The sequence below is a fragment of the Eptatretus burgeri genome, chromosome 2, assembly GCF_056783735.1.
Source record: "Eptatretus burgeri isolate ZD-2024b chromosome 2, Ebu_testis_v1, whole genome shotgun sequence".
NCBI lineage: Eukaryota > Metazoa > Chordata > Myxini > Myxiniformes > Myxinidae > Eptatretus > Eptatretus burgeri.
In genome coordinates, this window is record NC_140962.1 from 156,595,895 (window position 1) to 156,613,134 (window position 17,240).

The following is a 17,240-nucleotide window of genomic DNA, read 5'->3' on the forward strand; positions in this document are numbered from 1 at the left end:
AGGTTGTTTTCACCCCCCTTTCTGTCTGTTTGTCAATCACCTACAGGTAAGAATTTAAAACCGATCGTCACCAAGTTGTAGAGGTAGTCTCATCTGAGAAGCCTATTGATTTTTGAGGTCAAGGGGTCAAATGTCATCTTGAGGTCAAATTTCTAAAATCGGCATTTTTCATCGGATTGACTTGAAAGTTGAACAAGATTTGCATATTGTCACTGGATTGGGAACTTAACTATTTTTTAATGTCAACTCAAGGTCAAACTTAATTAAATCATTAATGTTATCTGAAAATTTGTCAATTTTCATCTGATTGACGTGCGCTTTGCTTTAAGATTGTCAATTTTAATCCCAATTAAATAGACAATTTGATGTATCCATGACAACCTTTGTCGATGGGGTGTATTTTGTGAGTACTGTGCTCTGCACATATTTTTCATGGTTTGTTTTGTTTGTGTGCAGGATATCTCAAAAAGTTGTGGCCGGATTCAGACAAAACTTGGTGGACACGTTGGGTGTTTGGCAAAGACAAATTTATATGATTTTGATGAAGATCCGAGTCTGGATCTGGATACGAGAATTATTTAATTTTATAAGTAATTCTTCACAATTGAGAGATGGGACCAAAAACGTTATATAGCATGATATGTTCTCATGGGTCCGGCATTGCGTGGCGGAGGTATGCGGTCTACCGACTGCCCTTGTCATTGTTTTTTTTTTTTTTAATTTGGGGGGTGGGGTGTGGGGCCGAAACCAATTCCCTACACCCGCTTTAGGAATGGGATCAGGGATAATTTAATATTACTTTTCACAAAGCTACAAAGGCTTTGGCACGATTGAGCAATTTAAAAAAAAAATTAAAATCCCAACTTTCAAATTTTTAAAATATTTTTTAAAATTGTTTTTGCCTAAAACGCTCCCCAACACTCACTGATGAACCTCTGAAAGTTTAACGAAGATCCATTCAGCCATATTTGAGAAAAATGGCGCCACACAGACAAGCGGCTCTCTTATTGTATAGATGACCTTGGTGGGCGAATGTTCAGTAAAATACTCAATTTAATTGCCACGTTACCTCCTTGATTCTTCGGTCATGGATATCCCAACCGGTTATATCCATCAAATGTCTTATCTTGACTTTCTACAATACTTGATGGAAATGCACAATGCCTGGTGTTGGTTTGATGGTTAGGGTGGTGGGCTTGGGATCCTCAGATCATGAGTTAAAATCCCACTCAGCTGCTGAATTGATACCAGGCGGGGTTGACTCTACCTGTCATCCTTCTTAGGTTGGCAAAATGAGTGCCAGCTTGCTGGTATCCTGTGTCGTAGTGGTGACCTGTCCAGGATTGTGCCCACTAGCCAAGGAGACTGCTTAGGCAGCACCAATGCTCTGCCCAGATTATGATCCTGCTGTATGGATGATTGATATGTCACACATCTTCCTTTGTCCTGTGTCTTAAACCTGAGCATTGGTGACTTCAGCTAACAAGTAGTTTCCCATTCAAAACCTTTTGATACCCAAGAGACTGATTTTGCCAAAATGGTGATCTCACACCCCTTGAAATGGGTGGTAGCGAACTTGCTGTAACAGGTCCATTACCCATGCATGTATTACTGGTTGATTGCCATGTGTATGAAAAATCAGTCTATAATCGAGGAACTCAGATTACATCAGGTATGGGAACATGCGCCAGAGCAGCGTGTCACTGCGTCCACTTTCTGCCGGTACTCCAGTACTGGCCATCCTCCAGACTGATCCCTGGCACATCCCCATCTCCTTGAGATGCCGATCAACCACGACGCACGTGGTCAGTCCATTGGCCTCCTCCACTCACGAGGCTCCCTCGCTGAGAGAATCTGGTTAGCAGGATCAGCATCAGGAAAATGAGCCACATGTCCATACAGCCGTAGCTGATGCTCACAGACTATGCAGGTAACAAATCTCATTTTAGTATCTCTCAGCAACTGCTCGTTGAACACAAAGTCCAACCAGAGATAGCCAAGGATTCTCCGAAGAGACCTGGTAGCAAAGGAATCAAATCTCGGTCTCAGATTCCTGGTCAGAGTCGAAGTCTCATATCCATAGAGAAAAACTGGAAGCGCCAAGGACCTGAAGACTCAGACTTCTGTTGTCCTGCACAGGTAACAGCAGTGCCACACCCCTGATCCAGTGAATCCATGATTCTCCAGGTCTGACCTAGACATCTTTTGACCTCTGGCTCACAGCCAGCTGAGACATTAATAACACTGCCAAGGCAAGTGAATTTCTCCATGACCTCAACATCTTCACCAAAAACAGGTACAGACAAGATAGCAGCATCCAAGATGTCATTGAAAGCCTGGATCTTGGTTTCGACCGAGAAAACCAATAATGGCAGCGGCTCCGACTCCTCATTCAACACCTCGAGGGCCCCCAAAGGGATATGTAGAGTCTCTGAGAAATCAAGGTCAGAGATTTTGACATTCACAAACAATGCACCGCAGCTTGATCTCTGACATCCTCCCCAGATTCCAGTCCATACAAGCGCTGAAAATTGTGGGGGGCAGAACACACCTGACAAACTCTAGTAACCAGGCACCCACACCTCAGGTTAATCCAAGGAGACCACCATCTGATGGACTACACCTCAGCACCACACTGACACACACTACCACAATCTGACCTGGGAAGGTTACCGCATGGTTTTCCTCCTATCGTCAAAGAGTGAGGGTCCCGAAGGCTTTGCTCAAATCCCATCATCGGTTGAGCTGCCCTGCGGAGGGCAGCTCCACATCAGGTTCTCCCACAAAGTGGATTTTCAATTTCCTTTGTGGTTTTCTTGTGTTTTGTGGAGTGAAGGGTTTTACGGTGGCCGGAGTGCAAATCCTGTCACCAACCTCCTCAAAGAAAGTAACCCAACTGCAGGAGGACGTCCGCAGACAGTTACGTACGAGATATGGATGGCGGTTGGCTCACAAGGAGCTCCTCCACCTGTTAACAGGTTTTGTTCTTCATCCTGCTGGGTGTCCACATCGTACACACTTCTCGCCAGAAAACCTGGCAGGAGATGGTTTAGTTACCAACAACCCGACCATGAAACAGGTTGGTGCAGGTTTACATGATACTTTTAGCAAGTCACAGATCTGATTTGGCCTGACCTGACAACACCAGGAACTACTTGGTTTAAATTAAATGTTGTATTTGAATCATGAAGCTGCAACGGGTGTAGTGGCATGCGCCTGTAATCCGGCTACTCGGAGGCTTGGGTTGGAGGATCGCTTGAGGACGGGTGCTCTGCTCTGCGCTACGGGAGGGTGTAGGGCAGCCCGGAATCGTAGCAAAACCCAATCCTTATCCCTGTGTCATAAGAGGTGACCAGGGTTGCGTCAGGAAGGGCATCCGGCATAAAACCTGTGCCAAATCAGTATGCGGATCATAACGGATGATCCGCTGTGGCGACCCCTAACGGGAGCAGCCGAAAGAAGAACGACACAACATTTGAATCATGAAGCTGCATCATAACAGAACTGTGCTTTTGCTCCGAATTTGGCAAATTGTACAAAATCTTAACCCAGGCACGCGTGTTTAAACAAATAAAAAATTTAAACAACTTTTTACTTGTCTGCCTATCTGGCAATCAAACAAAATTGAAAATCATTCCAAACAGGAAACTTACTGATTTTAGGCACATTATAAAGGACACGCACAACATGCACGAAGAACTAATCTAACCTGTTAAATATGGTGGTGTAAAAGATGCTGCGTTATCGGTGATGAACCCTGAAAAAAATAAAAATTCGATGATCTTAAACTTTTTTTATTTCAATTGAATTTCATGCAGACATGAACACTGAAAACCATAAATAACCTCGTTGGCATTTTCAGAAACCTCCAGTTTAGCAGCACTTTGACAAAATATTACATCTCGACCAATCAAATTTGCCACTCGGGGGTTTCCGCGTCGGGGAATATCGAGATTCAGAAAAAGTCGGAAATCGATATTGTGCTCGAAATGTAACAATCTCCGATTTTGAAAATTCCTCCAAGAAAAAAAAGTTGTGACGTCAAAATATCTCCGCTAATGGAAATCGCTTCAAAAATTATCTCCGAAACTAAGCAAGTTTTTTTTTGAATTCTGTTTTCGGGAATCGAACAGGGCATTATCAGAGATTAATTACCGCACATATGATATATCACTATGACGTCATATCACGTTTTATGACGTCATTCCTATTTTTTGGACTTTTTTGTTTCACAACCCAGAGTTTTCAGCGGATCTTCGTGAAATTTTCCACGTATATGCAGAAAGCCCACGCACAGGCAGTAACCATCTCCGATTTTGGAAATTCTTCCGAGAAAAAAAGTTGACGTCGTAATATCGCCGCTAATGGAAATCGCCTATACTCTAATGGAAATTATAATCGCTAATGGAAATTTTGTCTGCGGGAATCAAGCCGGGCATTAGCAGAGATAATTTATCGCAAACCTAATACATCACAATGACGTCATATTCGTTTTTATGACGTCATTATAAAGAGGACGAGGATCTTGGCTTATTTGAGCTTGTTGTTTTTTCAACACTATACAGTGTTCTATGGACTCTCTTGATTTATTTCCCTGCAAGTTTCGGTTTTGGCTAGATTGTGGAAAAAAATAATTGTCTGATGTGGAGCTCATGGTAATAGCTTCTCTATAAATAAAGACATTGGTTTAGACATCGCTGTACTTTTGCATGAATTGTGAGATTGGTAAGCTGCAAACAAGTGTGTGATGTATGGGATTTGATCTTGGGAACTCTATCTAGAACCAAGCGATCAGATCAGAATATGAACAGGCCGACCCAGTTTTTGTTTAGCTGGTGACGGTTTCTGGTTTATTCCAATTTTGTATTTTCTGTTTCTGTGTTAAACGTATTCATGTTGGTTGTTTTTTACATCCAAACTATGAGCGAGCGTGCTTCTGATTTTTACTGCTGGATATTGCGAATGAGGACGTTCATCAGAAGGTGCTCTATTTTAAATATAGATGACCTTGATGTATAATTATTTTTTTTTTTACAGAAATTTTTAATTTGCCACCATCTTGATTTTTAGCACGTGCGTTGAAGGAGGAGTTATTGTCGGTCTCGGTTACTCTTATAAAAAGCATATTTTATAAAATTTGAGTCGAGTGTAGTGTGTTAATGTTATTGGAGGGGAGAAGCAGTCTGACATGTCAGAGCTGCTGGACCAAGTAGTATTATATAGGGGGGTAGCAGAGAAGGGGCAATGTGCAGTCGAGTTTTTCTTCCATTAATTTGGGTATTAAATGATCACCTGTTGATACGTCGACCAGCTATCGTACTAAAACACGCAATTTGGCAAATTCTCTATGTAGATGCATGCAGCGCCAATCCCGGTGGTGCATGGTGGCTGAGGGTATGGCTGGTGATGCTCCAGATGCCTTGTATCACGAGTAAGATGCTTTCGCCTGTTTATTTAAACTTGAAGACAAAAAATCCAGAGGAATTCTCATGTCTTGTTGCCTTTATCCACCTTAGATGGAATTCTTGTTGTATAGATCGTCGCTCGAGCATTGTTCCATCTTCTCATGATGTTTTTCCAAGGCTGCTTCCAATAATGAAACTAATAACAAGTGGTGCCAGGCACAACAAATCCCACCCATTTAAGGCATACAGTTATTTTGGGGATCAAATTTAAATTTGATACATCCTTAACCTGAATGTTGATTATAAGGAATATTTTAGTCTTAGTTTGAAGTCAATTAAACCATTTTTGACGAAGTTATGACCGTAAAATGATTTTGATCTTTTCGTGACCTTGACCTTGACCTTTGATCCAATTGGACCCAAAAGTTAATGGGGTCGTCCGAGGTTCATTGCCCACCTGTGGATTAAATTTGATAGTGTTTGCTAAAGCCGTTTTGCCGTAAAGTTGCTAACAGACAAACAAACCGGACGATTACAATATCCCACTCCCTCCCTCCGGGGGGGGGGGGGGGTGGGATAATAATGATAATAATCTTAATATTATAGCAAAATAATAAGAGAAATATGATATCACCACCTCAGACCAATCCCCTATCAGGTTGTGACTTTTCAGGAGATTAATTGAACATTTTGTGCATTTCCGAATTTTTTTTTTTCATGTAGCGCGAGTGCATCTCCATCCATGTGGGCCAAGCTGGAGTGCAGATGGGCAATGCATGCTGGGAACTGTACTGCCTGGAGCACGGCATCCAGGCTGACGGGAGAATGCCCAGCGACAAAAACGTTGCACGTGGAGATGATTCGGTCAGCACGTTCTTCAGCGAGACCGGAGCAGGAAAACACGTTCCTCGTGCGGTCTTTGTGGACCTGGAACCCACCGTAATCGGTAAGGGTTTATTGGCACGATGCCGCAACATTGCTCCATATTACTCTCCTAAATCATGCCGTTCAGAGTTGAGGCTCAGATGTTTAAAATTGGTTCAACCTGTTGATCCCTCAATCGTCACGTGTTGACGGCAGCCATGTTGGCTCTATGCTGAAGAAACCTCATTCTCCTAAATGTTGCAACTGCTACGCATCCTGCCCTTTGTCCTTTCTCCCCTCAACCCCTTGCACCATCATCTCTAAAGACTTCCTGGTTCTCAAAAAAAATACCATCATTGACCGAAGCCTCTCAAATTGTGCCATTTGTTGCAATTGGTCCAATAAATTGATGATCTTGCATGATGGAGAATGTCCAGTCAGTGGTCATCTTGGAAATATGGTCTGTACAAGAAAGATAGCTGATTTGTGAGGTCCAAAAATTCGAGTGACAATCTTGTGGGTTTTTTGTTTTTGGAAATAGATGGGTGGGTTTGCCAGACGGACCTTTCGGAGAGATGTTGTGTGTTTGTGGGGTAAGTATTGCCTTTCACCATGGAGACTTCAAGCTTTGGTTCCACCACAAACTTCCTGGACAACTAGTGGAGATGAAGTCTCACAAGTGATAAACTTCCTGTTTATATTTTATTTTGAACAGATTGTTAAGTAGTTTGGCCATTTTGTAGATTTTCAGTATTTTGTTGTGCTCAACCTCACTCGAGCATTGTGGTTTGACAATTTTGAGGAACTTGTGCTTGCCGAGTATTGACCATTGGCTCCACCATCACGTGTTGCTCAAACGTGTTTTTTCAATGTGAACTCCTCTGTTTGAAGTGGTTGTTCATCCGTCCATGGTGATAACGTATTCATGGTTTGCAGTTATTGCAACGAGAGCAAATACACAATTCGGCTTTTTGTGGTTTTTGTATTTTCTTCAGACGAGGTCCGTGTGGGAACATACCGATACCTCTACCATCCTGAGCAACTAATTTCTGGTAAAGAGGATGCAGCCAACAACTATGCACGTGGGCACTACACCATTGGGAAGGAGTATGTGGACCAAGTTCTCAACCACGTCCGGAGGATGGCAAGTACCATGCGTGTAGCGTCGACCTTAATGGAGTGTAGTTCACCTACTCCATCTTAGTTTTCACAAGTGATACCTGGCCAAATAATATACACCATTAAATGCAACCATTTTGGTTTTACACCTTTTGGGAAGGGAAAGGGACGGGGACGTGGTCGACTTTGACTTGTGGTGAACAAATTGACAAAAATAAGGATATAAATACTAAAAGTGATAAAAGGGTGACCACGTTGGAAGATTGCCAGAGTTCGTAAAATGAATGGGATTCGGGTGGCTGAACTGTTTTGGTCTTGTTCATGAGATTTGATGCAAACCATGTTTGTGGAATGCCTGGTGTTCGCTTAATGGTTAAGGCGGTGGGCTTGTGATCCGAAGGTCCTGAATTCAAATCCCGCTCGGCTGTTGAATTGATACCAGGTGGGGTTGACAGCCCGTCATCCTTCCGAGGTTGACAAAATGAGTACCAGCTTTCTGGGATGATTGAGCCATTCGAGTATCCTGCGTCGGAGTGGTGACCCGTCCAGGATTGTGCCCAATAGCCCAGGAGACTGTTTGGACAGCACTGCCGCTCTGTACACAGTATTGTCCCGATAGATGGATGTTTGTGGTGGAGGTGAATAGGTTGATGTGTTTAGTCCATGGAGGTTGGGGTGAGTGAGTTGATGTGGTTAGCTCACGTTGTCAGCAAAATTGGTGCCATTTATTGCTGTTGAATTCTAGCTCTTGACACAGATCTGTATTTTTTTTTCAAGTGAGGTACAAAGTCCACCTGCAGTGTATCAAAAATAACAGGTGTGACATGTGATGTTTTTAATAATGATAATCATTCCTGATTTGTTTTTTTTTTATAGCAGACAGGTGCTATGGACCTTGCAAATAAAATGTACAGGACGAGTGCTTATGGTCATTTCCATTGGATGCCTTGAGGACATTTTTTTTTTTTTTTGCTAAATATTTCACTGTTGGTTGAAAACCTATCCTGCCCTCCGAATATTCCAGGTGTTTTGAAATGGCCATGGATTGAGTAGATGTTTACATGGGGGTTCGATAGCCAAACTGTTGAATTAAAATGGCAACTTCTGTAACTTTCTTTTAATTAAATTATAGGCTGAACAATGCACAGGCCTGCAAGGCTTCCTGGTGTTCCACAGCTTTGGTGGAGGAACGGGTTCGGGCTTCACGTCTCTCCTGATGGAGCGAATGTCCACAGATTATGGCAAGAAGTCCAAGCTGGAGTTTGCCATTTATCCGGCTCCACAGATGTCCACAGCAGTTGTTGAACCCTACAACTCTGTATTGACCACTCACACCACTCTAGAACACTCAGATTGTGCGTTCATGGTTGATAATGAAGCCATCTATGATATATGTTGCCGTAACCTTGACATTGAGCGTCCCAGCTACACGAACCTCAATCGCATCATCGGGCAGATCGTCTCCTCAATCACGGCCTCTCTACGGTTTGATGGAGCACTCAATGTTGACCTCTCAGAGTTCCAGACCAATCTGGTGCCCTACCCTCGCATCCATTTCCCTCTAGCTACGTATGCTCCAGTCATTTCGACAGAGAAGGCTTCCCATGAGCAAATGACAGTTGCTGATATCACCAACGCGTGCTTTGAGCCGGCAAACCAGATGGTGAAATGCGATCCACGACGTGGGAAGTACATGGCCTGTTGTTTGCTGTACCGTGGAGATGTGGTCCCCAAGGATGTCAATACCGCCATTGCTGCTATCAAGACCAAACGAAGCATCCAGTTTGTGGATTGGTGTCCCACTGGATTCAAGGTGTTTAATTTTTTTATTATGCAGTTTAAGGTAGAGTTAGCATATCCAATTTTGACTTGTTTGACTTTTTTTTTTTTTTTAGGTTGGAATTAACTACCAAGCACCTTGTGTGGTTCCTGGTGGTGATCTGGCAAAGGTGCAGCGTGCAGTCTGCATGTTGAGCAACACAACTGCCATCGCCGAGGCCTGGGCACGCCTGGACCACAAGTTCGACCTGATGTACGCCAAGCGTGCCTTCGTGCACTGGTACGTGGGTGAGGGAATGGAGGAGGGTGAGTTCTCCGAGGCTCGAGAGGACATGGCCGCCCTGGAAAAAGACTATGAGGAGGTTGGGGTTGACTTCATGGATTGTGAAGAAGGATGCGACGAAGAGTACTGACTCGTGGGCTTTGTTTACCTCGGTATTACCATGTAGACATTTATGTGCTGATTCAATAAAATGGAGAAACAATTGGTTATTTTTATATTCGGTGTTTTTATCTTTCTCAAGAAGAGCATTGTTAAACGAACATGGTGGTGGTGGGTATTGATTGGCTACAAGCAGCAACGGGATAAATGAGTTTGAAAGGGAGAGAGAGAAGGGGACGAAAGAAGGACAAAGTGGAGGGAGCAATGTTGGAGGATCAGAACCCATGACCTGCCTCATCATGGGAGATTCCCATAATTTTACGAGCTCTAGAGAGTGCAGGAAACTATGTGATGCTGAAGCACCAGCCCATAATCGGAGAGCAGTACTCCATTGAGCTGTGGACAGCAGGTCTTGTTCGACTGAGTCGCTCTGATTCTCCAAGGAAAAGTTGGATCGACTTGGTTGTGACGGCCCATCACCGAAGCATCGTGACGTATACTTGTACCAAACTTGGTACAAGTATATATTTTGATGCGAAGATGAACTGATTAGGTTTTGGCGTTAAGAGGTCATGTCAGATAAATATGTGATACTTGAGAACAGTTGAAAGGGATTTAAATCGAACTTGGTCCAAGTATGTATAATAATGTGGGCGGAGGCATATCGGTCGACGTCGTGACGCCGAATTATTACGTTTGGTTTATTCAGATCTCGTTTCTGCATTGTTTACAACCTTAAATTCGTGTTGACTAATGGGATGAGCGAATTGAACTGTAATTGGAGGTTCGAAAGAGAAAGTAGAGGCCATCTTGTTTTGTCTCTGATTTTTTTTTGAATGGAATGTTTGGATCTACAGGGCCATTTCTGGGTTAAAGTGGTTTTGCACAAACTGTCATTGGGCTTGTGAAAATTGGGAAAGGCCATGTGATTCCCATCAGAGTGTTTTGGTGTGCTCTTCTCACCTGTGGTAGTTGATGATGTTGTGATGGGATTTAATTTCCAGCCTCAATAATTTAAATGATCAAGGAACGATGCATATTAAAGGGAAATTAAAACTCGATTGCAAAATAGCTTTGTTTATTAAGGGTTGGTTCTTCCCAGCAACTATTCATCAACTTTGGGGGTTTCACCTGATGAGAAGGCAGGAAAATATCACAGCCCATAAAAAACGGTATAACATGTGGCGAAGGGGAGGAGCACATCACTAATACAGGTGTGTGGAATGCCTGAGATGCTCGTGCCTATAGGTAGAAACTCGGTGAGTGGAAAAATGTACATTTGTTATGAAGAACTTGGACAGTCCTTTGGGAATGTATAAATATTAGAAACTTACATCCGAGCTCCTACTCGCAAGTTATCTTGTTCCTTCCCTCTTTTTCCTTCACCTGTTGTCCCAGGGAGAGTACATTGCTGTTTCTTCTATCATACCTGCTACCTTTGATGATTTATCGTGTCTGTTCTGGGGCTGGTAGCTTGGTCATAAAGATTTTAGAAACGGTATGTGCTAGTTCCTTGGGGATATACAAATGTGGACAAATTTCATGTCCGTGGTGTCGGTGTGATTTCTCCTTAAAATTCCCGGCTCACCACAGAGATGTCATCACCTGCACCTTGTGGTCTGGAAAGTTATTTCCTCCAAGGTAAAGTCTCGTCTTTGAAAGTTCTTCCTTGTGGAAAAAAATTTGGGTGAGTAATCAAACTTAATACTCAAGGTAAAGGTGTGTTGATGCATGACTCAAGTGCAAAGTTTTTATAATAATTGGCGACGCAGGTGTTACGGCTAAATATCAAAGATAAAACTGTAGAGCGAGACCGAGGTTGTAATGCAGGTTCATTTCAGGAGGTGACCTCAAATTTGTCATCAAACTTGAAATCAAATTTTTGGTATTCGACCTCGGTTGCTCGAAGTTCAAGCAACACATGAAAGTCCACCATTTTGTGACTTGGCAAAATGGAATTAATTGAAAAAGCTTGTTGACATTTATGGCCCCCATCGCCCATTCATACTATGGACAGACGGTCCGGACAACTAAATATATTGTTTTGTTCACACGATGGACGAAGTGTTGTTACATGTAATGTTTTTATGATTATTGTAAATTCCAGTAATTTGTACGAAATTGATACCATTTGTGAAGTGAGTTTTCATGACCATCCCAAACGCTTTTAGTTGTGCAAGATTTCTGTGCAACAGTCCTTCTGTCAGGGCCACGCACAATATTTTCTTGAATCGTGTGGAGCATCTTCCAAAAGCCGTGTTTTTTTGAGACGTGGAGGTCGGGTGTGGTGTTTGTTGGACCCTGAACTGGTCCCATATCGCTGGTCATAATCGTCTTCTTGTTCTTGGGATCAACTTTGAAATAAGCCTACAGTTCCGTCATTTCGAGTTCGAGTTGGATCGAGAGGAAACTTGGCAGGGATATTTTTCGAGCAATTCCGCATCGATTGACGGTATCCGATTTTTCGATTTTTTGGTGGCGATGACATCACGAATCTGATTTTTGGTGATTTGGTAGCTTTTCAATCACTTTTTTTTGTTCGCGATGACATTCTGAATCTGAACAATTTTTTTTTTCTCCGATCTGAAGTTGGCTTATGGTATCCGGTGAGAGAAATCAAACGATACCAAGTTTGGTGAAAGCCTTGTCAAAGTTTGAATTCCTTGAAGTTCAAAAGTTGAATTCCTCAAGTTTGTGGAGAGTTTTTGACCGGCCGAAACTCTTTTCTCGTCTGTGATAATTCACAGGTTTCGCCGGTCCACTGTGGCTTTACCGGTCTTGGGTCATATTAATATCATAATATAATGGGCGTAAGCCTGGAACTTCTAACACACATTCTGTTCATACTTCCGAAATCTTCACATTATGTGTTCCATATATTTATGCAGGTGATAGCGGATTCCAAAAATCGAATATAGATGGAATTTTCAAAGAGGGAATCGATGATGTCACAATCGGCAGCGTTCGGCGGCAAACAGACGTCCAGGTCCCATACGACGTGCTTTACTTAAGTCCATGAGTTCAGGACATGTGTTCAATGGTAATATTTGGAGGTAATAAACTATGAATATGTCATCATTTGTGTTACTCACCTGGCATGGTGTCAAGGCCAACAATCTAAAGCGACCAGTCTCAAACGCTACCATGGACACCCAGATATACCACCAATATGAACTGAGCTGTTGAATGCGGCGCAAAACATCCAAGGAAACTACCGTAACCGAGTATTGTGATTCGTCCTGTCCCACATACCCATGGTAGATGGGTATCTGCTACTTACCTTTAATTAAACGAAATTGGTCCTTTAATGGTTTGTTTGGGGGTGAGTAACTTCCTCAGTTTCAAAGGAAAGTGTTTGGATTAATCATGCATGGTTATCTTCCACCAATGTTCACCTGCAAACATGGTCATAATCACCAGGAATAAAACCGATTCTGAACTCATCACCATCTGGGAGAACGTGGTGCGACAAAACTCATGGCTTCTTCACCACATCGTGGAACATGTTCGATTTTACGTGGTGGATCATTCTGTAATAGTAGATGAGATGCAACTTAACATTACTCCATGCTTTCACTGTGATCATATCTGTACATGCTGATTCTGCTCATCTCGAATGCACTAAGCCAATGCCACCAAAGGATAGTGAAGAAAAGAAAAGAAAAAAAAGCAGTCATAGACTGGTACTTACAAAATCGTCAACTTGACCTCTACCTTGTCTAATAAAAGCTGTCCCGAGAGAAGGTAGCGACGCAAACCAGAAGTTTCTACGATGATTCTGTACCAAACCATCAAAAAATCGAATGTTTGACCTCAGTGACCTTGACCTTTGACCGAAATCTAATCAGCACTAGCCATCACCCTCCTGAATCACGTGGTGTAATTTGACATTGGTAGCTTCTTCTGTTCTCGAGTTATTGTGCCGCCAAACAAAAACACACAAACAAGCAGTCATAGACTGGTACTTACGAAATTGTCAACTTGACCTCTGACCTTGTCTAATAAAAGCTGTCTCTAGAGAAGATAGCGACGCAAACCAGAAGTTTCTACGATGATTCTGTACCAAACCATCAAAAAATCGAATGTTTGACCTCACTGTGACCTTGACCTTTGACCAAAATCTAATCAGCACTAGCCATCACCCTCCTAAATCACGTGGTGTAATTTGACATTGGTAGGTTCTTCCGTTCTTAGGTTATCATGGCTACAAACAAACACAAACACAAACAGATGTCATCAATATACTAACGAAATCTTTAGATTTCATAAGTAACAAGGCCAGAGGACAGCAGACTGTCCAACCTCCACGTTGTGGCTGGGTGGGATGGTGAGTGCTTTAACATGAGTCAGGCTACAACAGGTGGAGTTTGGGGCCGCCGTATGGCTAAGAACCGAGGTTTTAGGAGCTCTGTTTTAAAGGTACTACTTGACAACATTTGCACTCGGTAATTGCTCCGAATTTTGACCATTTATAGTAATAAATAAAAACATTTCAATCACTCAGAGCGACACCTGGCAAAACATCATAAAGTAGAATGGCACTCGGTAGAGCACGTACCTCTGCCAGGTGGAACAGTTCACGTTTTGTATCCCCGAAGGGCTGGATCCGAAACAATCTTTTGGCCCATGTTCACCTCAAAACTAATGTGGTTTAATTAATTGAACTGACAAATGAATCCTTTTCAAATTTCAAGTTAATTGGATGAAAAAAAAAAGAAGAGAATTTTAGAAAATTTGGCACAAGTTGGCCTATGTTCAACTCAAAATTAATATGCGATTGAATTCAGCAACCAGATATGCGAATGCTCTTCAAAATTTCAAGTCAATCGGAAGAAAATTGAGGATTCAAGAAGTTGGCCCAAATTGACCTTTTTACCTCAAAATTAAGAGGTGGTTGAATTCAATGACCTGATATGCAAATGCTCTTTTTTTTTTTTGTATACCTTGGTCGAGGCTCGTATTACAGCAAATACACAACTCACAGCAAGGAGGCATGAGACAAGAGGGGCAGGAGTGGAAGAGACAAAACAGTGGGGAACAGACACATTAGGTGAACTGTGGAAGGGAGAGGGATGGGGATGGGACGGGGAACATGGCGAAGAGAAGATGGACATTTCAGGGACTTTCAGGAAGGAAAGCAGGAGAAATGAAGGAAGTGGGCTTGGGTGGATTATCGGGGGAAGAAAAGATCAAGGATTTGGATGGGGGAAGATAAGAGGTGGTGGTGAACAGCTGTTTTGAAAGCCTGGAGGGAAGAATGGGAAAGAAGAGTGAGGAAGTTTATTCCAAAGGCGGGAAAAAAGAGGAATGAAAGAGTGAAGATGAGCGGTGATTCGTGATTTTGGTAGTTTTACCAGAAGGGGGTTGTTGGCGGACCTTGAGCGCCCTGTGGAAATGTGGTGGGGACAAATCGCAGAGAGCAGGGGGGGCAAGGCTGGAGAGGAGTCGGTAGAAGACAGAAAGACCACCAACCAACCTGCGGTGATTAAGTGAGAGGCCCAAAGACTCAGCTTCATTGCGGGAGATGCCGATGATCTTAAATGCCCTGGTTTTGACAGCGTTAAGCCGAGAAAGGTGGGAGGCAGGAGCACCAGCCCAGAGGGGAGAGCAGTACTCAATCAGGCTGCAGCCAAAAGCTTTGCAAGTGGTCAGGAGCTCGAGGGCAGAGGAAGGACTTAGCACGACGGAGGATTCCCAGTCGGCGACTGGCTTTTGAGGCGAGGTTGGAAATGTGACTTTCCCAGGAAAGGTCATGGCAGAGAGTGAGACCCAGAAGCTTGAAAGAAAAGACTTCTTCCAGAGGATTGTTGAGAAAGTGGATGGGGGGGTTTTGTAAACGGTCCTTTCGAAGAGACATAGTGAGAGTGTGAGATTTGTCTGGATTGAAAGACATGTTCCACGTGTTGGACCAGTTTGTGATTTTATCCAGATCTGCAGTGAGCGAAGAAGCTGCTGCTTGCCGGTCTGAGGGATGACAGATGGTACGGCAGAGGGTGGAGTCATCGGCAAAGAGAAATAGAGGATTTTCCAGAGAGTCCGAGAGATCATTGATGAAAACCAGAAAAAGAACAGGGCCCAGAACGCTACCTTGAGGAACTCCAGCCTGCACAGGAAGAGGGGATGAAAGAACTCCATTTAGGGCCACACGTTGACTGCGACAGGAGAGGAAGTCTGCGAGCCATGAGTGGAGATGGCCTTGGATACTATGGGAAGAGAGTTTGGTGAGTAGGGCAGGGTGCCAGACTGTGTCAAAAGCACGTGATATGTCCAGGGATACGGCTCAGATTTCCTGTCTGGCATTGAGGACCTCCATTCATTGATGGGAGAGTAGAAGCAGCGCAGAAGCGTGCCCAGGCCTCTACACATTAAGTTAATTGGATTATCAACACCTGTCTCGTACACGGATGTTTGTCCGTGAGTCCGATTTGCATCCAAGAACAAATTTATAACCATTTTGAAAATCACTTTCAGGTCAATGCTTAAACAAAATTTTAAACATATAAATTTTAAAAAGTGTTGAAAACACCGACTTGGATATTGCATGAGCAAAACCAAGTCACTGAAAACACAGCACATGCACAAAAGGCATTAGCATTTACATATCATTTTCAAAATTGTAGTGTCACCGTATCAGCAATTGGCTCGTTGGACAACAGCACAAGGAGAAAAAATAAAAAAACTCATGAGCCAAGATCCTCGTCCTCTTGATGTCAAAAAACGAATATGAAGTCATTGTGATTTATCAGGTTTGCGATAAATTATCTGCTTATGCCCAACTTGATTCCCGCAAACAAAATTCAAACAGCTTGCCTAGTTTGAGATAATGGTATAGGCGATTTTCATCAGCGGTGATATTAAGACGTCAACTTTTTTTCTAGGAAGAATTTCCAAAATCGGAGATGGTTACTGCCTGCGCGTGGGATTTCTGCATATACATGGCAAGTTTCACGAAGATCCGATGAAAACTCTGGGTTGTGAAACAAAAAGTCGATATAAAAATTGATGCGACAAAGTGATGTATCATATGTGCGGTAATTCATCTCTGCTAATGCCCTGTTCGATTCACGCAAACAGAATTCAAAAAGCTTGCAGAGTGAGAATTTTTTTGGCGATTTCCATTCGTGGGGATATTGACAAAACTTTTTTTTCTAGGAGGAATTTTCAAAATCGGAGATGGTTACTGTCTGCACAGGGAATGTTTACATATATACACACCAAGTTTCAGGAAGTTTTGATGAAAACTAGGCTGTGAAACAAAAAAGTCCACAAGAACAACGTAAGACAGGGATCCTCCAAGAGGATCTAAAAAATATATTAATGTTGTGCGCTTCTCAGATCAGAACAACGATTCAAACAGGAATTTGACAATTTTCATAAATTTAGCAAAGAATGTTTACATTTTGGTGAAACTTCCAAAATCCTGAATCTCATCACCAACACAGTGGTTGATCCCCCACCCCCACCCCACCCACAGAAGCAACTTTCACCTTTCTTCCTTCTCAGTCTTCAAGACAGGTGTTCACCACCATCTCAGGTAATTCCCCATACAAATCCATGTGATGTCCCCACCATCACTCACCAAGCCAATCTTTCAAATTTCGTTTTTCCTTAGTTTGCTTCTGTAGCCATATTGTCACGTGTCTGTCCTATGGTGCATCTTATTTGTCTGCAGGTGTCACATGTATTCATCT

General features: G+C 42.9%; 1 protein-coding gene across 3 annotated transcripts in view; it reads left to right on the forward strand.

Moving 5' to 3' along the window:
* The window catches only part of LOC147033655 (tubulin alpha chain-like), a 497,880-nt gene extending 487,548 nt beyond the window's left edge, over nt 1–10,332 (forward strand). For 2 of the 3 annotated variants that reach the window (XM_085871741.1, XM_085871742.1), the window contains exons 3-6: nt 6,129–6,351; nt 7,265–7,413; nt 8,521–9,201; nt 9,284–10,332. In XM_085871741.1, the coding sequence (XP_085727867.1) occupies nt 6,171–6,351; nt 7,265–7,413; nt 8,521–9,201; nt 9,284–9,580 (1,308 nt within the window). In that variant the 5' untranslated portion in view covers nt 6,129–6,170 and the 3' untranslated portion in view covers nt 9,581–10,332. The remainder of the gene's footprint in view (nt 1–6,128; nt 6,352–7,264; nt 7,414–8,520; nt 9,202–9,283) is intronic. The other variant, XM_085871739.1, reaches the window with a different exon arrangement.
* Nucleotides 10,333–17,240: the final 6,908 nt, after the last annotated feature.